The 20,084-nt window shown below is 44.9% G+C and overlaps 1 protein-coding gene across 2 annotated transcripts in view; it reads right to left on the bottom strand.

Moving 5' to 3' along the window:
* Window positions 1–17,760, bottom strand: part of SCAI (suppressor of cancer cell invasion) — a 191,699-nt gene extending 173,939 nt beyond the window's left edge. The window contains exons 1-2 of one of the 2 annotated variants that reach the window (XM_025359040.1): window positions 17,592–17,760; window positions 16,847–16,891 (exon numbers count right to left, since the gene is read on the bottom strand). In XM_025359040.1, coding sequence (XP_025214825.1) covers window positions 16,847–16,891; window positions 17,592–17,644 — 98 coding nt within the window. In that variant the 5' untranslated portion in view covers window positions 17,645–17,760. The remainder of the gene's footprint in view (window positions 1–16,846; window positions 16,892–17,591) is intronic. The other variant, XM_025359039.1, reaches the window with a different exon arrangement.
* Window positions 17,761–20,084: the final 2,324 nt, after the last annotated feature.

Below are 20,084 nucleotides of genomic sequence, written 5' to 3'. Positions count from 1 at the left end.
CAAAAAGTATAAGAGAAATTACATTTATGGAGAATTATTGAACAAAACAGTATATAATCTATTCTTCTAGATTTGTGGCTTTCAAAACTACATCTAGGTTATATGATCATTTCTTTCAAACAAAATCCTACACAAATATTAATAGAACCTCAAGTCAGAAACCAGATAGAAACAGAGTACTGTTAGAAACATTTCTTTCTCAGCTTAACGGACTTCTCAAAAAAAAAAAGAAAGAAAAGGAAAGAGGAAGGGAGGAGGAAGAAAGGAGGAGGAAGGAAGAAGGAAGAAGGGAGGAAGGGAGGAAAGGAGGGAGGGAGGGAAGGAGAGAGGGGAAGGGGAAGAAGGAAGAAAGAAAAAAGAAGAACTTCAAGAAGAAATGGCCAATTCCAGGACTGAGCAGAAAACAAAGACAGGCCTGGAATATCTTATTGAACCAAGAAGCAAGAAAGCTATCACCGTCTACTGGAGTCTGTCAAAAAGACCCAGGAGCCAATTTAAGCTGGTCAAAATGAACAAGAATAAGAGAAATACTTATCGTGAACCTCACTGAATATGTTTAAATCCATAAGTTAATAACATTGTTAATAGAAAACAAAAAAAAAAACAAACAAAAAAACCAGTCACTGGCCAGGCGCAGTGGTTCATGCCTGTAATCCCAGCACTTTGGGAGGCCGAGGCGGGTGGATCACGAGGTCAGGAGTCCAAGACCCAGCCTGGCCAAAATGGTGAAACCCTGTCCCTACTAAAAATACAAAAAAATTAGCCAGGCGTGGTGGCAGGCGCCTGTAATCCCAGCTACTCAGGAGGCTGAGGCAGGAGAATCACTTGAACCTGGGGGGTGGAGGCTACAGTGAGCTGAGATCACACCACTGCAGTCCAACCTGGGCAACAGAGCAAGACTCCATCTCAGAGGAAAAAAAAAAGAAAAAAAATCCAGTCGCCTGTGGAGCGTGCTAGCACTCACTCATTCTGAAAACTAGCCAACAAGGGGAAAAAACAAGCATTTACCTGCTTTTACTTCTACAAACTGTACCAAATAGTCAATGAAGGGAAGGAGAACAGATCAGCTGCCAGGAGGCTGAGGTGCGGAGAGAATATGATGACTGCAACAGGACTGCAGGGTGAGTTTTCTGAGGAAATAAAATGTCACAACTCTTACTGTTCTAACCTGTTTGTTGTAGTGGTGGTTGTATGAGTTCTACAGATGTGTTCAATTTCATGGAACTGTAGCCACAAACATCAGTTTCACTGTGTGTTTATTTTATTTTATTTTATTTATTTGTTTGTTTGTCTGAGACAGAGCCTAGCTCTGTCGCCCAGGCTGGAGTGCAGTGGCACGATCTCGGCTCACTGCAACCTCCACTTCCCGAGTTCAAACAATTCTCCTGCCTCAGCCTTCCAAGTAGCTGGGATTACAGGGGTGCGCCACCACTCTTGGCTAATTTTTGTATTTTTAGTAGAGACGGGGTTTCACCATGTTGGCCAAGTGGGTCTCAAACTCCCAGCCACAAGTGATCAATTTGCCTCGGCCTCCCAAAGTGCTGGGATTGCAGGCACGAGCCACCATGCCCAGCATCACTGTGTACTCATTTTAAAAATAGAATTCAGGGGCAAGGTGCAGTGACTCACGCCTGTAATCCCAGCACTTTGGGAGGCTGAGGCAGGTGGATCATGAGGTCAGGAGATCGAGACCATCCTGACTAACACGGTGAAACCCCATCTCTACTAAAAATACAAAAAATTAGCTGGGTGTGGTGGTGTGTGCCTGTGGTCCCAGCTGCTCGGGAGGCTGAGGCAGGAGACTAGCATGAACCTGGGAGGCGGAGCTTGCAGTAAGCCAAGATCACACCACTGCACTTCAGCCTGGGTGACAGAGCGAGACTCCATCTCAAAAAAATAAAATAAAATAGAATTCAGGCCGGGCACAGTGGCTCACGCCTGTAATCCCAGCACTTTGGGAGGCTGAGGAAGGTCTATCACCTGAGGTCAGGAGTTCAAGACCAGCCTGGCCAACATGGGGAAACCCCATCCTTGCTAAAAATATAAAAATTTGCTGGGTGTGGTGGTGCACAACTCTAATCCCAGCTACTCGGGAGACTGAGGCAGGAGAATCGCTTGAATACAGGAGGCGGAGACTGCAGTAAGCTGAGATCACACTATTGCACTCCAGCCTGAGTGACAAGAGCAAAACTCCCTCTCATAAATAAATAAATAAAATGCAAAAGAATGCTTAAGTCAGTAAGGAAAACGTCTCTTTCTGGAAGTATTCCAGCTAATAATGAAGAGGGAATGAGCCAGGCACAGTGGCACTCACGCCTGTAGTCCTAGCACTTTGAGAGGCTGAGGAGGGCAGATCACTTGAGGTCAGGAGTTCGAGACCAGCCTGGTTAACATGGTGAAACCCCGTCTTTACTAAAAATATAAAAGTTACCCAGGTGTGGTGGCGCACACCTGTAATCCTAACTACTCAGTTGGCTGAGGCAGGAGAATCTCTTGAACCCAGGAGGCAGAAGTTGCAGTGAGCCGAGATCACGCAGACTACAACTTAAAAAAAAATAAAAAGAAGGAAAGAATTAGAATTTCTTTCTTCCTTTTTTTTTTTTTTTTTGAGACAGAGCCTCACTCTGTCACCCAGGCTGGAGTGCAATGGCGTGATCTCGGCTCACTGCAACCTCTACCTCCTGGGTTCAAGTAGCCTCCCAGTAGCTGGGATTACAGGCATGTGCCACCACACCTGCCTGATTTTTGTATTCTCAGTAGAGATGGGGTTTCACCATGTTGGCCAGGCTGGTTTTGAACTCCTGTCCTCAGGTGATCCATCAGCCTCAGCCTCCCAAAGTGCTGGGATTACAGGTGTGAGCCACCACGCAGGGGTGAAACAATTAGAATTTCAACATTTGCAACCCCTAATGAATTCATAAATCTAGATAACGATTACTATGGGTTCCTAACATAAAAAAGAGAAGTTTTCATGAAAGTTCACACTTTCTATGAAGCACTTTTTTTCTTTTTTTTTTTTTGAGACGGAGTCTTGCTCTGTTGCCCAGGGTGAAGTGCAGGGGTGAGATCTTGGCTCACTGCAACCTCCACCTCCTGGGTTCAAGTGATTCTCCTGCCTCAGCCTCCCTAGTAGCTGGGATTATAGGCGCCCACCACCACACCCGGCTAATTTTTGTATTTTTAGTAGAGACGGGGTTTCGCCATGTCGGCCAGGCTGGTTTCAAACTCCTGACCTCAGATGATCCACCCGCCTCGGCCTCCCAAAGTGCTGGGACTACAGACATGAGCCACCACGTCCAGCCAAAGCATTCTTAAAACAAACAAACAAAAAAACAAATTAACTCTATCAATTTACAAGACACAAACAGAACAGAGAAACATGCTCAGTGATACTATGGGGTCATAAAGTCAGCAAAATTCAGACTGTGGAAAAACTGGTCAGTGGTTGCCAACTGGTCAAGGGGGACAGAAGGGAATTTTGGGGAGTGATGGAACTGTTCTATATCATGATTATAGTTTTGATTACACAACTACATTTCTCAAAATTCAAAGAACTAAAATAGGTGAATTTCACCCTATGTAAATTATATATCAACTTTTTTAAAAATTAAAATTCAGACTGAAAAACTTTTTTTTTTCTTTGAGACGCAGTCTTGCTCTGTCGCCAGGCTGGAGTGCAGTGGCACAATCTCAGTTCCACTGCAACCTCTACCTCCTGGGTTAGAGCGATTCCCCTGGCTCAGCCTCCTGGGTAGCTGCGACTACAGCCGCACACCACCAAGCCCAGCTAATTTTCTTTTTTGTATTTTAGTAGAGACCTGACCTCGTGATCCGCCCGCCTCAGCCTCCCAAAGTAGTGGGATTACAGGTGTGACCCACTGCGCCTGGCCAAGACTGGAAAACTCTTAAAAATGAATATGCTTTCTTCAAAAAATAAATGGCACAGGAAAAATGAGTGGAAAAGCTATAGACTAAAAAAGACTTAAGAACAACTCAACTATTTACAAGTTATGAACCTTATCTGGATCCTGGTTTGAACAGGTTTTTTTTTGTTTTTTTGTTTTTTTTTTTTGTTTTTTTGAGACAGAGGTCTCACTACATTGTGCAGGCTGGGCATTAACCCACTCCTGGGCTCAAGTGATCCTCCTACCTCGGCCTCCCAAATACCTGGGACTACCGGTGCAAGCCCACCACGCCCAGCTAACAAACAGATACTTTTTTAAAAAAATTATTAGCACTGGACGTGGTGGCTCATGCCTGTAATCCCAACACTTTGGGAGGCTGAGGCAGGTAGATCACCTAAGGTCAGGAGTTCAAGACCAGCCTGGCCAGCATGGTGAAACCCCATCTCTACTGAAAATACAAAAATTAGCGAGACATGGTGGCGCGCGCCTCAGCTACTCGGGAGGCTGAGGCAGGAGAATCACTTGAGCCCAGGAGGTGGAGGTTGCAGTGGGCCAAGATTGTGCCATTGCACTCCAGCCTAGAACTACAGCAAGACTCCGTGTCAAAAAAAAAAAAAAAAAAAAATACCCAATTGCGGAAATCTAAACATGGATATTAAGGGAACATTGGTTTTTAAATTTTTTTCTTGAGGTGGGAGACAGGGTCTTGCTCCGTCACCCTGGCTGGAGTGCAATGGCACTATGATAGCTCACTGCAGCCTCAATTTTCTGCAGTCCTCCCGACTCAGCCTGTTGAGTAGCTGAGACTACGGGCACACACCACCAGACACAGCTAATTTTTTTTTTTTTTTTTAAATAGAGATAAGGTCTGGCTATGTTGCCCAGGCTGGTCTGGAACTCCTTGCTCAAGCGATTGTCCCACCTCGACTTCTCAAAGTGTTAGGATTACAGGCATGGGCCACCACACCCAGCCGGGAATACGGTTAATTTTCAAGTTACTGTTAATGGTAGTGTGCTTATGTATTCTAAAAGAAGCCTTATACTTCAAGAATACATACTGAAATATTTATAGATGAATATGAATATGATGTATGGAACATATTATAGGTAAAGTTGGGGGTATAAAGATAAAACATGACTGAGTTGAAAATTGTTGAAGCTGGTGATAAACAATTTAGGCTCACTGTAGTATTCTAAGCTGGTGTGTATTTGTAATTTTCCAAATTAAAAATAAACATACCAGCTAGGCATGGTGGCTCACACCTATAATCCCAGCACCTTGGGAGGCCAAGGCGGGCGGATCACCTGAGGTCAGGAGTTCGAGACCAGCCTGGCCAACACTGTAAAATGCCATCTCTGCAAAGATACAAAAAAAATTAGCCAGGCATGATGGGAGATACCTGTAATCCCAGCTACTCGGGAGGCTGAGGAGGGAGAATTGCTTGACCGCGGGAGGCAGAGGTTGCAGTGAGCCAAGATTGTGTCATTGTACTCCAGCCTGGGCAACAGAGCAAGACTCCGTCTCAAAAAAATACATAAATAAAAATAAACATACACACATACATACATAAAACATAGGAGCACAGTCTGAGGCTAGGCTTGTTACCCTCCCTCTGGCAACTCCCGGCACTCTACCCTCCAGGAAGCCCTTGAATGAGTCCCACGGGACCTGTGAGCTCTTTTTGAATGCCCTTGAAAATCACTGCTTGACTCTTCCAGGTTTCATTCTTGAACAAAATATTACCGTGAAAATGCTGCATACATTAACCATGCTATCTTGGCCCTGCAGTCTGCTTTTACAGAATTGAATTTTGGCTCTATGCCCTAGGTTTTCACTGACAAGAAAGAGCTTTACCAAAACCACTGCATTTGCTGCAGGGACGTTGCTGAGGCCCACCTACCACAAGCTCTGTAACTATAGAATAGTCCTGTGTTTCAGTGTAGATTAGAAAAGTGTTCTAGTTTTCCACAAAACTATCTTCAGAACCTGTTTCTCAGCAAAGAGTATAGAGATCTAAACTCCTAGAGATAAATACTACCTGTCTGATGGCTACCTGCAGAAATACCCTGCAGTGAACAGATAACACTACAGAGAAAGAGATAACACCCAAATGTCAGAAAGCAGTTTGGTCTGTTTTCACACCGTGTTACTGTAACACTCTGTTTCTCTGCATTTCACTCAACATGCTTTCGCTAGGTCATCCCATTCATTTTCTTTTCTTTTGTCCTTTTTTTTTTTTTTTTTGAGACAGCATCTTGCTTTGTCACCCAGGCTAAGGTGTAGTGGCACGATCTTGGCTCACTGCAACCTCCACCTCCTGGGTATAAGCAATTCTCCTGCCTCAGCCTCCTGAGTAGCTGGGATTATAGGCGCATGCCACCACGCCTAGCTAGTTTTTGTATTTCTAGTAGAGAAAGGATTTCATCATGTTAGCCAGGCTGGTCTCGAACTCCTGACCTCGTGATCCACCCACCTCGGCCATCCAAAGTGCTGGGATTACAGGTGTGAGCCACTGTACCCAGCCATTCCATTCATTTGCATGACTTGGATCACCAAGTGTTTGCTGAATGCTTTAAAATCTATACCTGAAGCCCTTAACTTGCTTCTTTGCAAAACACCCATATTTTTAACTGCCTGGTTAGAAACAGTTCATCGAAGCACCTCACGATCCATATAGCCAAAATAAACTCATGTTCTTACCATCCCAAACTTGCTCTTGCTCCTGTGTCTGCTGTCTCAATTAAAAGCATTCTCCGGTGGCTCATGCCTGTAATCCCAGCACTTTGGGAGGCCGAGATGGGCGGATCACGAGGTCAGGAGACCGAGACCATCCTGGCTAACACGGTGAAACCCCGTCTCTACTAAAAAATACAAAAAACTAGCCGGGCGAGGTGGCAGGCGCCTGTAGTCCCAGCTACTCAGGAGGCTGAGGCAGGAGAATGGCGTAAACCCGGGAGGCAGAGCTTGCAGCGAGCTGAGATCTGGCCACTGCACTCCAGCCTGGCCGACAGAGCGAGACTCCGTTTCAAAAAAAAAAAAACAACATTCTCAGGCCGGTGCAATGGCTCACGCCTGTAATCCCAACACTTTGGGAGGCCAAAGTGGGTGGATCGCGAGGACAGGAGTTCGAGACCAGCCTGACCAACATGCTGCAGCTCCATCTCTACTAAAAATACAAACTAGCTGGACGTGGTGGCACACGCCTGTAATCCCAGCTACTCAGGAGGCTAAGGCAGGAGAATCACTTGAACTCGGGAGGTGGAGGTTGCAGTGAGCCAAGATTGCGCCACTGCACTCCAGCCTAGGCAACAGAGTGAGACTCTGTCTCAAAACTAAATAAATAAATAAAAGCATTCCCATCCAACCTATTATTCAAGTTGCAAGCATCTCAAGATACTGTGGAGAAAAGTAAAAGGCAAGCCATATATGGGAGAAAATATCAGCAAAATATATACCTTGTAACAAATTTGTGGCCAGGCACAGTGGCTCACGCCTGTAATCCTAGCACTTTGGGGAGGCTGATGTGGGCAGATCACTTGAGGTCAGGAGTTCGAGACCAGCCTAGGCAACATGGTGAAACCCCAGCTCTACTAAAAATACAAAAATTCACCGGGTGTGGTAGCAGGCACCTTAATTGCAGCTACTACAGAGGCTGAGGCAGAATCACTTGAACCCGGGAGGCAGAGGTTGCAGTGAGACGAGATCGCGCCACTGCACTCCAGCCTGGGTGATAAAGCGAGACTTCATCTCAAAAAAAAAAAAAAGAATTTGCTTTTTTAAATTTTGTTTTTAGAATACATAAATAACTCTTACAACTATATAAGAAGACAAACAACTGACAAAAAGTGAGCAAAAGATCTGGACACTTCACTAAGTTATATGAATGGCAAATTAGCACATGAAAAGATACTCAACATCATTAGTCATCAGGGAAAGGCAAATGAAAACCACAATGACATGTACCACTGTACACCCACAGAATGGCAAACAATGGTGGTGGTTTCAAGGGTATACATCTCAAAATTTATCAAATTGTACACTTCAAATATGTACAGCTCACTGTATGCCAACTGTACCTCTATAGACCTGTTTTAAAAAAAAAAAAAGAATCACAAGACCAAGTATTGGTGACGACAGTTGGCAGGGCTAGGATTCCAACTCTAATCCAGGATTTCTCAGCCTTAGCACTAATGACATTTTGAGCTGGGGAACTCTTAGATTAGGATGCTGTTCCATGCATTTTAGGACATGTGGCAGCATACCTGGCCGCTACCCACTAAGTGCTCTAAGTTGTAACAACCCAAAATGTCTACATTGTCAAATGTCCCTTAGGAGGCAAAACCCCCGTTTGTTGAGAACCACCGCTTAGTCTGACACCACAGCCCAAGCTATGAAACATCTTTCTTTCCACCCCTGACACTATCTTGGTTCAGGTGCTGAATTTAGTTCACCCAAGACCTCATTATTAGTCAGTCTACATCTAGGCTGTCATCTCTTGTCATTTCAATCGTCACACTACCACCAAATTAACCTTCTAAACCTTCAGGGCTCAGATAAATGACTGCAAGAAACTGCCCTCACTACCGGTATGCAGAATTTCTAAAACCCCTTTGTATATACTGTGTAAACCTTTGACTATATACAAAGTCATTACACTGTCTCATAGTTCAGTGTCTGTCTTCCCATTAATACATGAGATTTTCCCCAGCAAGGGCCACCGCACTCATACCTATATCCCTAGAACCCAGAACTAGAAAGCATTCAAATGTTCCTTAAACAAATTACATACAACAACAAAATGCCCGGATCCCTTTGCTTTAAATATATAACGGGAAAAAAAAAAGCCCCCAAATCGTACAGTAAAGCTTTCATCAATGTGAATCCTATCCAAATGGATCTTGGGTTTTTTTTGAGACGGAGTCTCGCTCTGTCGCCCAGGCTGGAGTGCAGTGGCCGGATCTCAGCTCACTGCAAGCTCCACCTCCCGGGTTTACGCCATTCTCCTGCTTCAGCCTCCCGAGTAACTCAGACTACAGGCGCCCGCCACCTCGCCCAGCTTTTTTTTTTTTTTTTTTTTTTAAGTAGAGACGGAGTTTCACCGTATTAGCCAGGATGGTCTGGATCTCCTGACCTCGTGATCCGCCCGTCTCGGCCTCCCAAAGTGCTGGGATTATAGGCTTGAGCCACTGCGCCCAGCCGGATCTTGTTCTTAATAGGACCAGAAAAGATTCTCTAACTCATAACCCAAACATTATTAACAGACATCCTGGACTCCAGAATTTTCCAAAAGCACATAGAGACCAAGTTTTCTTTTTTTTTTTTTTTTTTTTGAGACGGAGTTTTGCTCTTGTTGCCCAGGCTAGAGTGCAATGGCGCAATATCAGCTCACTGCAACCTCCGCCTCCCGGGTTCAAGCGATTCTCCTGCATCAGCCTCCTGAGTAGCCGGGATTACAGGCATGTGCCACCATGCCAGGCTAATTTTGTATTTTTAGTAGAGACAGGGTTTCTCCATGTTGGTCAGGCTGGTCTCAAACTCCCGACCTTAGGTGATCCGCCCACCTCAGCCTCCCGAAGTGCTGGGATTACAGGCGTGAGCCACTGCACCGGGCCAAAGCTTCCTAATCTTAAAACTCCTTTCAGTTCAGTGCAGTTTTTCAGGGGCATTAAATATCACACCCATCCCACACTAACTCCTCTTGCCACCAATTCATTTATTGGTTCACTAGTTTTACTGAGCTCCACCTCAGTACTAAGGGTGCAAAGATAAACTATGATACGGAAATAAAAGTTTTAAGGGGAAAAAGATACAAAGAAATAGTAATAGTGCATGAGGTTCTTATCTCGAACTGTCTTCGTTTTTCTTAAACTGTCTTACAGTTTGGTCTGCACTAGAAATGTCCTCAAAAGATAACTCAGCCACTAACACTTATCAAAAAGAATTATTTAACATCAATATCCTAAAATAAAAATCATAATTTTAGGTCAGGCATGATGGCTTACGCCTGTAATCCCAACACTTTGGGAGGCCGAGGCAGGCGGATCACTTGAGGCCAGGAGTTCGAGATCAGCCTAGCCACCATGGGGAAACCCCCCCTCTACTAAAAATACAAAAAATTAGCTGGATGTGAGGTGGTGCACCCCTTTAATATCAGGTATTCGGGAGGCAGAGGCACAAGAATCACTTGAACCCAGGAGGCAGAGGTTGCCGTGAGCCGAGACAGCACGACTGCACTCCAGTCTGGGCAACAGAGCAAGACTCCATCTCAAAAATAAATAAAAATTTTAAAAATCCTAATTCTGGGCTGGGCATGGTGGCTCACACCTATAATCCCAGCACTTTGAGAGGCCAAGGCGGGTGGATCGCCTGAGGTCAGGAGTTCAAGACCAGCCTGACCAACATGGAGAAACCCATCTCTACTAAAAATACAAAATTAGCTGGACATGGTGGCGCATGTCTGTAATCCCAGATACTTGGGAGACTGAGGCAGAAGAATCACTTGAACCCAGGAGGCGGAGACTGCGGTGAGCCAAGATCACACCACTGCACTCTAGCCTGGGCAACAAGCAAAGCTCCATCTCAAAAAATAATAATAATAATTCTGTCAACTGTTTTTCTAAAATGTACTACATATGTAATATAATTGTCAACAACTCTACATAGCAGACCCATTCAATCAGTTACTCAAGGCTACATTCAACAATTAACTTACCTTTTTTTTTTTTTTTGAGACAGGTTTTCACTGTTGCCCAGGCTGGAGGGCAGTGGTGCAATCATGGCTCACTGCAGCCTCCACCTCCCAGACTCAGCTGATCCTCCCACCTCAGCCTCCCAAGTAGCTGGGACTATAGGTGTGTACCACCATACCTGGCTAATTTTTGTATTTTTGGTAGAGATGAGGTTTCACCATGTTGCCCAGGCTGGTCTCAAACTCTTGGGCTCACACTATTCATCTGCCTCAATTAATTTATCTTGAAGTATTTACCAGGAATTTGTATCATTTGATATTCAGAATTTCTATGGCCACAATATAAAACTGATACTAATACCTTTCTGGGTTTTTTTTTGTTTTTTTGTTTTTTGAGATGGAGTCTCACTCTGTTGCCTGGACTGGAGTGCAATGGTGTGGTCTCAGCTCACTGCAACCTCTGCCTCCCAGGTTGAAGCGATTCTCCTGCCCCAGCCTCCCAAGTAGCTGGGATTACAGGCACCCGCCACCACGCCCGGCTAATTTTTGTACTTTTAGTAGAGACGGTTTCACTATGTTGGCCAGGCTGGTCTCAAATTCCTGATCTCATGATCTGCCTGCCTCGGCCTCCCAAAGTGCTAGGATTACAGGTGTGAGCCACCATGTCTGGCAACTAATACCTTTTTTTTTTGAGATGGAGTCTTGCTCTGTCGCCTAGGCCAGAGTGCAGCGATCTAGGTTCTACTGCAACCTCTGCCTCCCAGGTTCAAGTGATTCTCCTGCCTCAACCTCCTGAGTAACTGGGATTACAGGCATGCGCCACCATGCCTGGCTAACTTTCGTATTTTTAGTAGAGATGGAGTTTCACCATCTTGGTCAGGCTGGTCTCGAACTCCTGACCTCGTGATCACACCCGCCTCGGCCTCCCAAAGTGCTGGGATTACAGGCATGAGCCACCACGCCCGGCCTAACACCTATTTTTCTAACTATCTGGCGACAACCATTACAGTCTTATTCTATAATTCATCTTTGGGGTCTTAACTGTACATTTTGTTTTCTAGCTTTAGAGCAACCCCTGCACTGTTTTCTGAGGAAAATCTTGGTCCTGCCCATAGGACCTTTACATATGTATGCTGGTTGTCCATTCAGGTCAAAATCCTGACATGATCAGGATCTGATCTAAATCAGGCATGCAGAGTATGTAGCCTCATGATTCTGGACTGAGAAAATAAACTCATTGCGACCTGATGCTTACTTGAATTCCTGGAGAATTACATAAGGATTTGTTCACTCAAAAATTCAATAAACTGTTCTCTACATGCCAGATGCTATTCTAGCTGCTGGGGATAAACAGTGAACAAAATACATATTCCCCACAGTGTATGCATCCCTCTTTACCTCTGAATCAAGCCAAACCATCAGAGAGCCATACACCAAAACCACATTGCTTTGCCCTGCGGAGACTGTTCACTGGCAATAACTCAACTTGGATTGAGAAGCATAAGAAGCAATCTTTATTTATTTATTTATTTAAGACGGAGTCTCACTCTGTTGCCCAGGCTGGAGTGTAGTGGCGCAATCTCGGCTTACCGCAACCTCTGCCTCCCAGGTTCAAAAGATTCTCCGACCTCAGCCCCCCGAGTAGCTGGGATTACAGGAACACGCCACCATGCCCAGCTAATTTTTTGTATTTTTAGTAGAGATGGGGTTTTGTCATGTTGGCCAGATTGGTCTCAAACTCCTGACCTCAGGTGATCCACCCGCCTCAGCCTCCCAAAGTGCTGGGATTATAGACGTGAGCCACCACACCTGGCCAAGAAGCAATCTTTAAAAACTCACAACATATGTTTGACTTTAGAGATACCATGCATCTGAAAATTGAACTTTATTTTCTTCTTCATTTTACTCCAGAAAACTCAGAGCCAAACACCAAAGCAACCATTAGCAATGATGCAGGACTTTCTGGTCTATGCACTAATTCTGCCACTGGCTTTATCTGCTTCTTTCATTTCTTCTGGCCTTTATGTTTAATCTTCTCATTTTGAAAAGAAGTGAGAAATAAAAGATATGTGATGGGTGCTTTTTAATCTAAAATTTATTGTGTATCTTCTATGTGCCAGGCACTATCCTAGGCACCTTACAACCTTAGGGAAGTCAAACAATTATTTCTTTTTATTTTTTGAGACAGAGTTTTGCTCTCGTTGCCCAGGCTGCAATGCAATGGCGCAATCTCAGCTCACTGTAACCTCCACCTCCTGGGTTCAAGCAATTCTCCCGCCTCAGCCTCCCGAGTAGCTGGGATTACAGACATGCGCTACCACACCCAGTCAATTTTGTATTTTTAGTAGAAACGGGGTTTCTCCATGTTGGTCAGGCTGGTCTCAAACTCCCAACCTCAGGTGATCTGCCCACCTCGGCCTCCCAAAGTGCTGGGATTACAGGCGTGAGCCACCGCACCCGGCCGAACTATTATTTCTACTACATAGATGAGGAAACTGAGGCAGAGACAGGCTTATTAACTTGCACATGATGTCGCAAACTACATTTGACAGAGCTGAATTCAAATTCAGCCCAGACCATTTCATGTAAGTGTATGTACAGGCCATGACAGGACCCATTGAGGTGGAGCAGAGAGGGGGTGAGGGGAAGCCCTCACTGAGCAAAGTCTTAAAGGAGGGGACTTGTCAAGAAGCAAGGAGAAAGTATTCCAGAGAGAAAAATCACATACAAAAACCCAAAGCAGACCAGGTACAGTGGCTGACGCCTATAATCCCAGCACTTTGAGAGGCTTAGGAAGGCGGATCGCTTGACCCCAGGAGTTCACGACCAGCCTGGGCAACATGGTAAAACCCCACCTCTACAAAAAATGCAAACATTAGCTGGGCATGGTGGTGCACATCTGTAGTCCCAGCTACTTGGGAGGCTGAGGTGGGAAATCACCTGGGCCCGAGAAGATCACACCACTGCACTCTAGCCTGGACTGGAGTGAGACCCTGTCTTTAAAAAAAAAAAAAAAAACCCTAAAAACAAAAAACCAAAGCAAAGAGGGAACATAAGTTCTGGGAACGGCAAATGGAGCACAGAGTTACATGCGGCAATTAATTCATCTTGAAGGTTCACCAGAAAGTTAAATCATTTAAATGTAGACATTTAATAGTTCCATCATTGAAAATTGCTACGGCCAAAGTATTAACTGTGGCTGGGAAAGTATGAAGAAGTAAAATAAAGGCAATCTTTTTATATGATTAGGCTAAAAGTCTGAATGATGTTCAATAAGCAATGAGGAAGCACAGAAGGATCCTAAGCATGAGAATTACAAGATCGATTTGCACAGTACAGGGAAGGAATTACAGATTCAAGGTAGGGAAACCAGTCAGAAGGCTACTGAAGAGTCTGGCAGTGGGGTAATGAGAGTTAAACCAGAGCTATCCAAAAGAAATACAATGCAAATAAATACAATGCAAGTTACATGTATGTAGCTTTTAATTTTCTAGTAGCCATATTAGGAAAAATAAAAAGAAAGGCTGGGTATGGTGGCTCACGCCTGTAATCCTAGCACTTTGGGAGGCCAAGGCTAGAGCATCACTTGAGCACAGGAGTTTGAGACCAGCCTGAGCAACATAGTGAGACCCTGTCTCTAACAAAAAACAAAAAATTAGCCTGGCATGGTGGTGCACATCTGTAGTCCCAGGTACTTGGGAGGCTGAGGTGGAAGGATTACCAGGTCAAGTCTGCAGTGAGCTGTGATTGTGCCACTTCACTTCGGCCTGGACAACAGAGCCAGGCCCTATCTCAGGAGAAAAATAAAAAGGAAAAAGAAATAAGTGAAGGCCAGGCCCAGTGGCTCACACCTGTAATCCCAGCACTTTGGGAGGCCTAGTCAGGCAGATCACTTGAGGCCAGGAGTTTGAGACCAGCCTGGCCAACATGTTGAAACCCCGTCTCTACTAAAAATACAAAAATTAGCCGGGCATGGTGGTGGGCGCCTGTAATCCCAGCTAATCAGGAGGCTGAGGAAAGAGAATTGCTTGAACCCAGGAGGCAGAGATTGCAGTGAGTCAAGATCACATCACTGCACTCCAGTCTGGGCAAAAAAGTAAGACTTTGTCTCAGGAAAAAATAAGTGAAAATAATTTTAGTAACAATTTTATTTACAGCCAGGCATGGCAGCTCACACTTGTAATTCCAGCACTTTGGGAGGCCAAGGTGGTTGGATCATTTGAACCCAGGAGTTTGAGACCAGCCTGGGCAACATGGCCAAATCTTGTCTCTACAAAAAAAAAAAAAAAAAGAGCTGGGTGAGGTGTCAGGCGCCTGTAGTCCCAGCTACTCCAGAGGCTGAACTGGCTGGATGGCTTGAGCCCAGGAGGTGGAGGTTGCAGTATGCTGAGATTGCACCACTGCACTCCAGCCTGGGTGACAGAGCCAGACCCTGTCTCAAAAAAAAAAAAAAAAAAAAAAAAAGTCTTTAATCTAATATACCTAAAATATTTTTCACTATGTTATCAATATAAAAAGTTACTGAGAAATTTTATGTATTCGATTTTTGTACTAACTTGAAATCTAGTGTGTATTTTATACTTATTTCAGACACTAAATTCTCATTGGACATATTTGATATATATTTAGATTTCATACAATGACAGATGAAAAATACAGACTCACATACCCAAGTTGTTCAAAACATACTTGAACATCTTCCAATAGGTGATCAAGTAGCAGTTTGTCAAGTTAATTTAATTACAATTAAATAAAATTAAAAATTTAGTTCCTCAGTCATGCTAGATGCATTTTGAGTGCTCACCTGCATATGGCTACTGGATTGGACAGCATAGGCCTAAAGTGTGACAAAGAAATTCTGTTGGCACTTCCACCATCAGCATTTCATGTCTGTTTACTGTTGAGATTTTCTGTCTATTAACATCAATAACTTGCCAGATATTAACTATGAAAGTAGTCCTACTGGTCACATAACTACAGTAGCTTACTTTCTCTAGGCCAATGCCAACATCTGTGAAAAAGGAATCATCTAATGACTACACAGAATTGCTATGTAGTACCTCTCACATGGAATGCAGTCAAAAATGTTTATGTGATAAATATATCTTCGTCTTCATTACTCAAGGACTAATTCATTTTGTTTGTGGACTACTTAAACTCTTTGTTTCTGTTTTTCTAAGGTTCAACCATTCGAGTTAACCACACAGTGTCCAATGACAAAAGATAAATCAATAAGAAAAGCTACTTTCAATTGTATATTTATTAGGAGCATTATGGTATAACAGTTAAGAGCTTAAGCTCTGGAGTCAGACTGTCTAGATTCAAATCCTGGTTTTATCTTTTACTAGATGCATGATTCTGGGTAAATATTTGGCCCCTCTGTGTCACAGTTCCCTCTTCTGTAAAACAGTGACAACACTACATATTCTCTTAGGGTGCTTTGAGGATTACAGGAGAAGATACATATAGAGCATTCGCACACAGTGCTTGGCACATAGTAGATGCTCAATAAAATTAGTTTCTTTTATTTTTTGAGGCAGGGTCTTGCTGTGTTCCCCACACTGGAGTGCAGTGGCATGATTACGGCTCACTGCATCACTGCAGCCTTGACTTCCTGGGCTCAAGCAATCCTCCCACCTCAGCCTCTTGAGAAGCTGGGACTACAGGTCCACAACACCTGCTCAGCTAGTTAGTTTTTGTGGTTTTTTTTAATTTTATTTTTTGTTTTTGTGGGTACATAGTAGGTGTGTATATTTATGGGACCGGCTAGTTTTTCAATTTTTTAGAGAGACGGAGTCTTGTTCTGTTGCCCCGACTGGTCTTGAACTCCCAGGCTCAAATGATCCTCCTGCCTCAGCCTCCCAAATCTCATGCCTCATGGGATTGAAGGCATGAGCCACCCCAGCCAAGATGAGCTTTTTAAACAGAGATGCAGGAGAAACTGAAATTATGGCTAAGGTAAAAAAAAAAAAAAAAAAAAACTAGCTGAGATCCTAACACAACATCATAAAGTAAAAAAGTAGGATCTCTCAAGATTTCCCACATTATCTTAGATACCAAAAAAAAAAAAAAATCGACTATAGAGGTAATAATTTGAAGTCCTCAAAAGAAAAATCATGCATGTGGTTATTTTATTTTAAAAAGGGGATAAATAAGAAACTTCATCTACTGACAGTGTACAATTATGCAGTACGGCACAGGTGCAGCCAAGCAAAGAAAAACATGAAGCAAAATAGGAAGGTACTGCCTTACCTGCTTCTCCGTTTTCGAGGCGGTTTCTCCACTGTGCCAGTCAGTCTACAGACCAAACAAATAAGACAGTAACTAAAAGTAATATACAAGAAAACATCTCCCGGCGCTACCGTGCCAGTCAGGAACTAAACAGACCACCCTCTGGGACCACAGGCTCGCCAAGCCCAGACCTGACCTTACAAACGCCTTATGCCCTGTTTCCCAAGACCAAGCACTCCTGGGACTCACCGTTCCCCTAATTCCCCCTGAGCCCAAACCTTCCTGGTCCCTCACCCCATCTTCAACCCCTGCTCGTCACAGCCCAGCTCCCCAAAATCACCCACCTCCACCTACTCATTGTCTGCCTCGTCACCCCCGTAAGCTCCCCCAGCCTCCCCTTTCCTGTGCCCATCCGCTCCCGACCGTACACTGCCCTCTCCACGCCCCGCCTCTCCGGGCCCGGCGACCCCCGCATTCCACGGCCCCTCCGGGGGCGCGCGCGCCTTGCCCCTCCCGGCCCCGCGCCGCCAGCCTCACTCCTCGGCGCCCCTTCCCTCACACGCCCCTCTCACCTGGCCTCGAGGATGCGATCGCGCCCAGCCCGCGCCGCCGCCTCCAGGCGCCCCCCAGATCCCCCAGCCTGCACCCCCCGCCCCTCCGGTCTCTGCGCCCCGAATGCTCCGCGGCCCCGAGCCGCTGCCCCTGGGCCCGCTCCCTGGTCCCCGCCCCATCCCCAACCCCGGCCTCCACCCAGCCCCTGCCCCACCTGGGGGCCAGGCGACTCCGCGGCTGCTGGGGCTGCCGGGCTCCTCTGACCATCCGGCTCCTGCTCCGCCGCGGGAGCTGCTCCGGCGGCCGCAGGGCTCGCTCGGGAAGCTGAGGCGGCGGAGGCTGGAGTAGGCGGAGAGGCGGGAGGAGGGCCTCGCGCCTCTGCCAGGCTTGCCGCGGGGCCCGCCTTCTCCGCGCCTCTCCTCGGCTCCCATTGGCTAGCTCAGTAGTGTGGACGGAAACCTGTCAGTCGATTGGACGCTCGGCCCATCACATCCCGCGCTGCCCACCCAGAGGTTTGGTTGAGACTGCAGGTGGCAGCGGAGGTGCCTTAGAGATTGCTAGCAGGGCCGGAGGAGACCCGAGCGCCACCAAGCGCCAAAAAATAGGAACTGCACCCCCGGCGCCAGACACCTGCCCCAGGTTCTCCTGGCTTTGCGTCCTGCATCCCACACACCTGCTGGCGCCCCTCCACCTCTGCACCACGCCAGGACCGAAAACAAACCCTGAAATCTCCCAGTTTCCTCTAGCAGGTGAGACAGTGAGGCAACTCTCACACACGTGTTTCCTTTTAAGCCACCTCGAATGCGATCCTTGTCCCTACATCTTGCTGAAATTGTCTCACAGCTCACAGCTACCCTTCAAAAAGGACCCAGCCAGAAAACTGTAAGAATCCACCAAAATAAAGCATGGTTGGGATGCTCAGTCCTCTGCAGAAAAGATCACTAGCTTGGGTGCAGGCTTTTAAGAAAGCAAGATTTTTTTTAATTACCGTGAAAGAAAAATCAGTACTGCAAACAGAACCAATGCCATACTAAAAGCAACGTGTTCTATTTTGAAAGGCCTGGACAAATTTCATCCCTGAATGTAAGCCGACCATCCTGATTCTGTGACCATTGCAAGTTCTACACCAATTAATCAATTTTAAAATAAATGTTACTGTATTTTTTGACAGACAAGCATGCAAAACTGCCTTTCATAAGCATAATTAGTTACCCATCGTCTTCTGCTTTAACAAAGCCATCCCTGAAAATAAGACTCAGCTCATTAACGTATTATAAAATTCTTGAAGGTGGGAAGGCCTCTCTAAATCACTCCTCCTGTGTGCACTTGTTTAGTAAATTCTTAGCATCTGTTCAGAGTTGGGAGGCGGCATAAAACTTTCTCTTAAGCCACTTCCATTTTATTAGAACATCTTTTATGCCTCAATAATATGACAGCCTCGAGTAGTACATGTCAACATTGGGGTGGGGAAAATCCCTCATTGATCTCCATAAATGGCAAATATTAGGATACTAGTTTTTCATAAAACCAAATGTATTTGGCGTAAAGAGCTGTCTTTTCTTCTGAGATGGTCCTACCTATATCTTTAATGGTAAAATGACTTTCCATTTATGAAGTAATACTGATGGTAAGTTGTAGCAGGATTTGAAAAATTGCTTTGACAAAGAAAAAATGTCAAATCTCTGTTGGCCCCCCAAATTAGTATTTCATGTAATTCTAGTCACAGAACCACAAATCAGCTCAACCTCAACCACCAGTTTCCACCCATATTATCAAGCCAGAGGAAAGAACTCCAGAATAATTTGTGTCAGACGAAGGGGGATCATCAACTCACTAGGGAAGTAATCTTGAAATACATTTATTACATTCCTTATTAAAAAACCACTGCCTGCTTTTTAGCATCTTCTATAACTGACCAATCCTCACTGATATATATCAGATATTGTCAATAGAACAGAAGCTATTCATTTCTTACGCCTTCCCAAAAAGGATCCTCAAGTCTTCACATTGTGTCCAAGTGATCTCTGGTTGTTTTTACTCTGTAAGACACAAATCCCATCATTCCAGACCACATTTAATTCACACTTCCTCTGTATTTTCGCCAATTACTCCATCCTACATCGAACATTTCCTTCTCCAGATGTGTTGTACTTACAAAATCTATACTATGTTAGCAATTACACATTGCCTTGGATTATTCTTCCCAACTACAATGAATTTGAACAAATGGCCTATGAGTATGAGCCCTTAATAAAAAGCAGCTTTGGACCAGACACTGGGTGCTTTGTGTGTGCTATTTTTAATTCTGAGATTAACCCTGTCTGATACTCTCTTATTTTAGACACAGAAATTTAAGATTCAGAAAATTCAATTTGTTCAGGGTCACACAGCTACAATAACCAATATTGCTTAAAATAGAGGGCTAAAGATGTACTCTGGTGTGCCTGCTAGGGATTCAAGTTCCAGCTCTCCTGTGCAACCTTAAACAAGTCACCTGTCCTCTCTAAGCCTATTTCCTCATCTGGGGAAAAAAGTTCTAGAGAAGGATGAACAAAATTAATTAAAGTTTGGGCTGGGCACAGAATCTTATGCTTGTAATCCCAGTGCTTTGGAAGGCCGAGATAGGAGGATCTCTTCAGCCAGGAGTTCAAGATTAGCCTGGGCAACATAGGGAGACCCCCTCTCTACCAAGAAAAAAAAAAAATTA

This window comes from Theropithecus gelada, chromosome 15, assembly GCF_003255815.1.
Source record: "Theropithecus gelada isolate Dixy chromosome 15, Tgel_1.0, whole genome shotgun sequence".
NCBI classification, from domain to species: domain Eukaryota; kingdom Metazoa; phylum Chordata; class Mammalia; order Primates; family Cercopithecidae; genus Theropithecus; species Theropithecus gelada.
The sequence above is the reverse complement of the archived record's forward strand: the minus strand, read 5'-3'. Positions and strand labels throughout refer to the sequence as shown.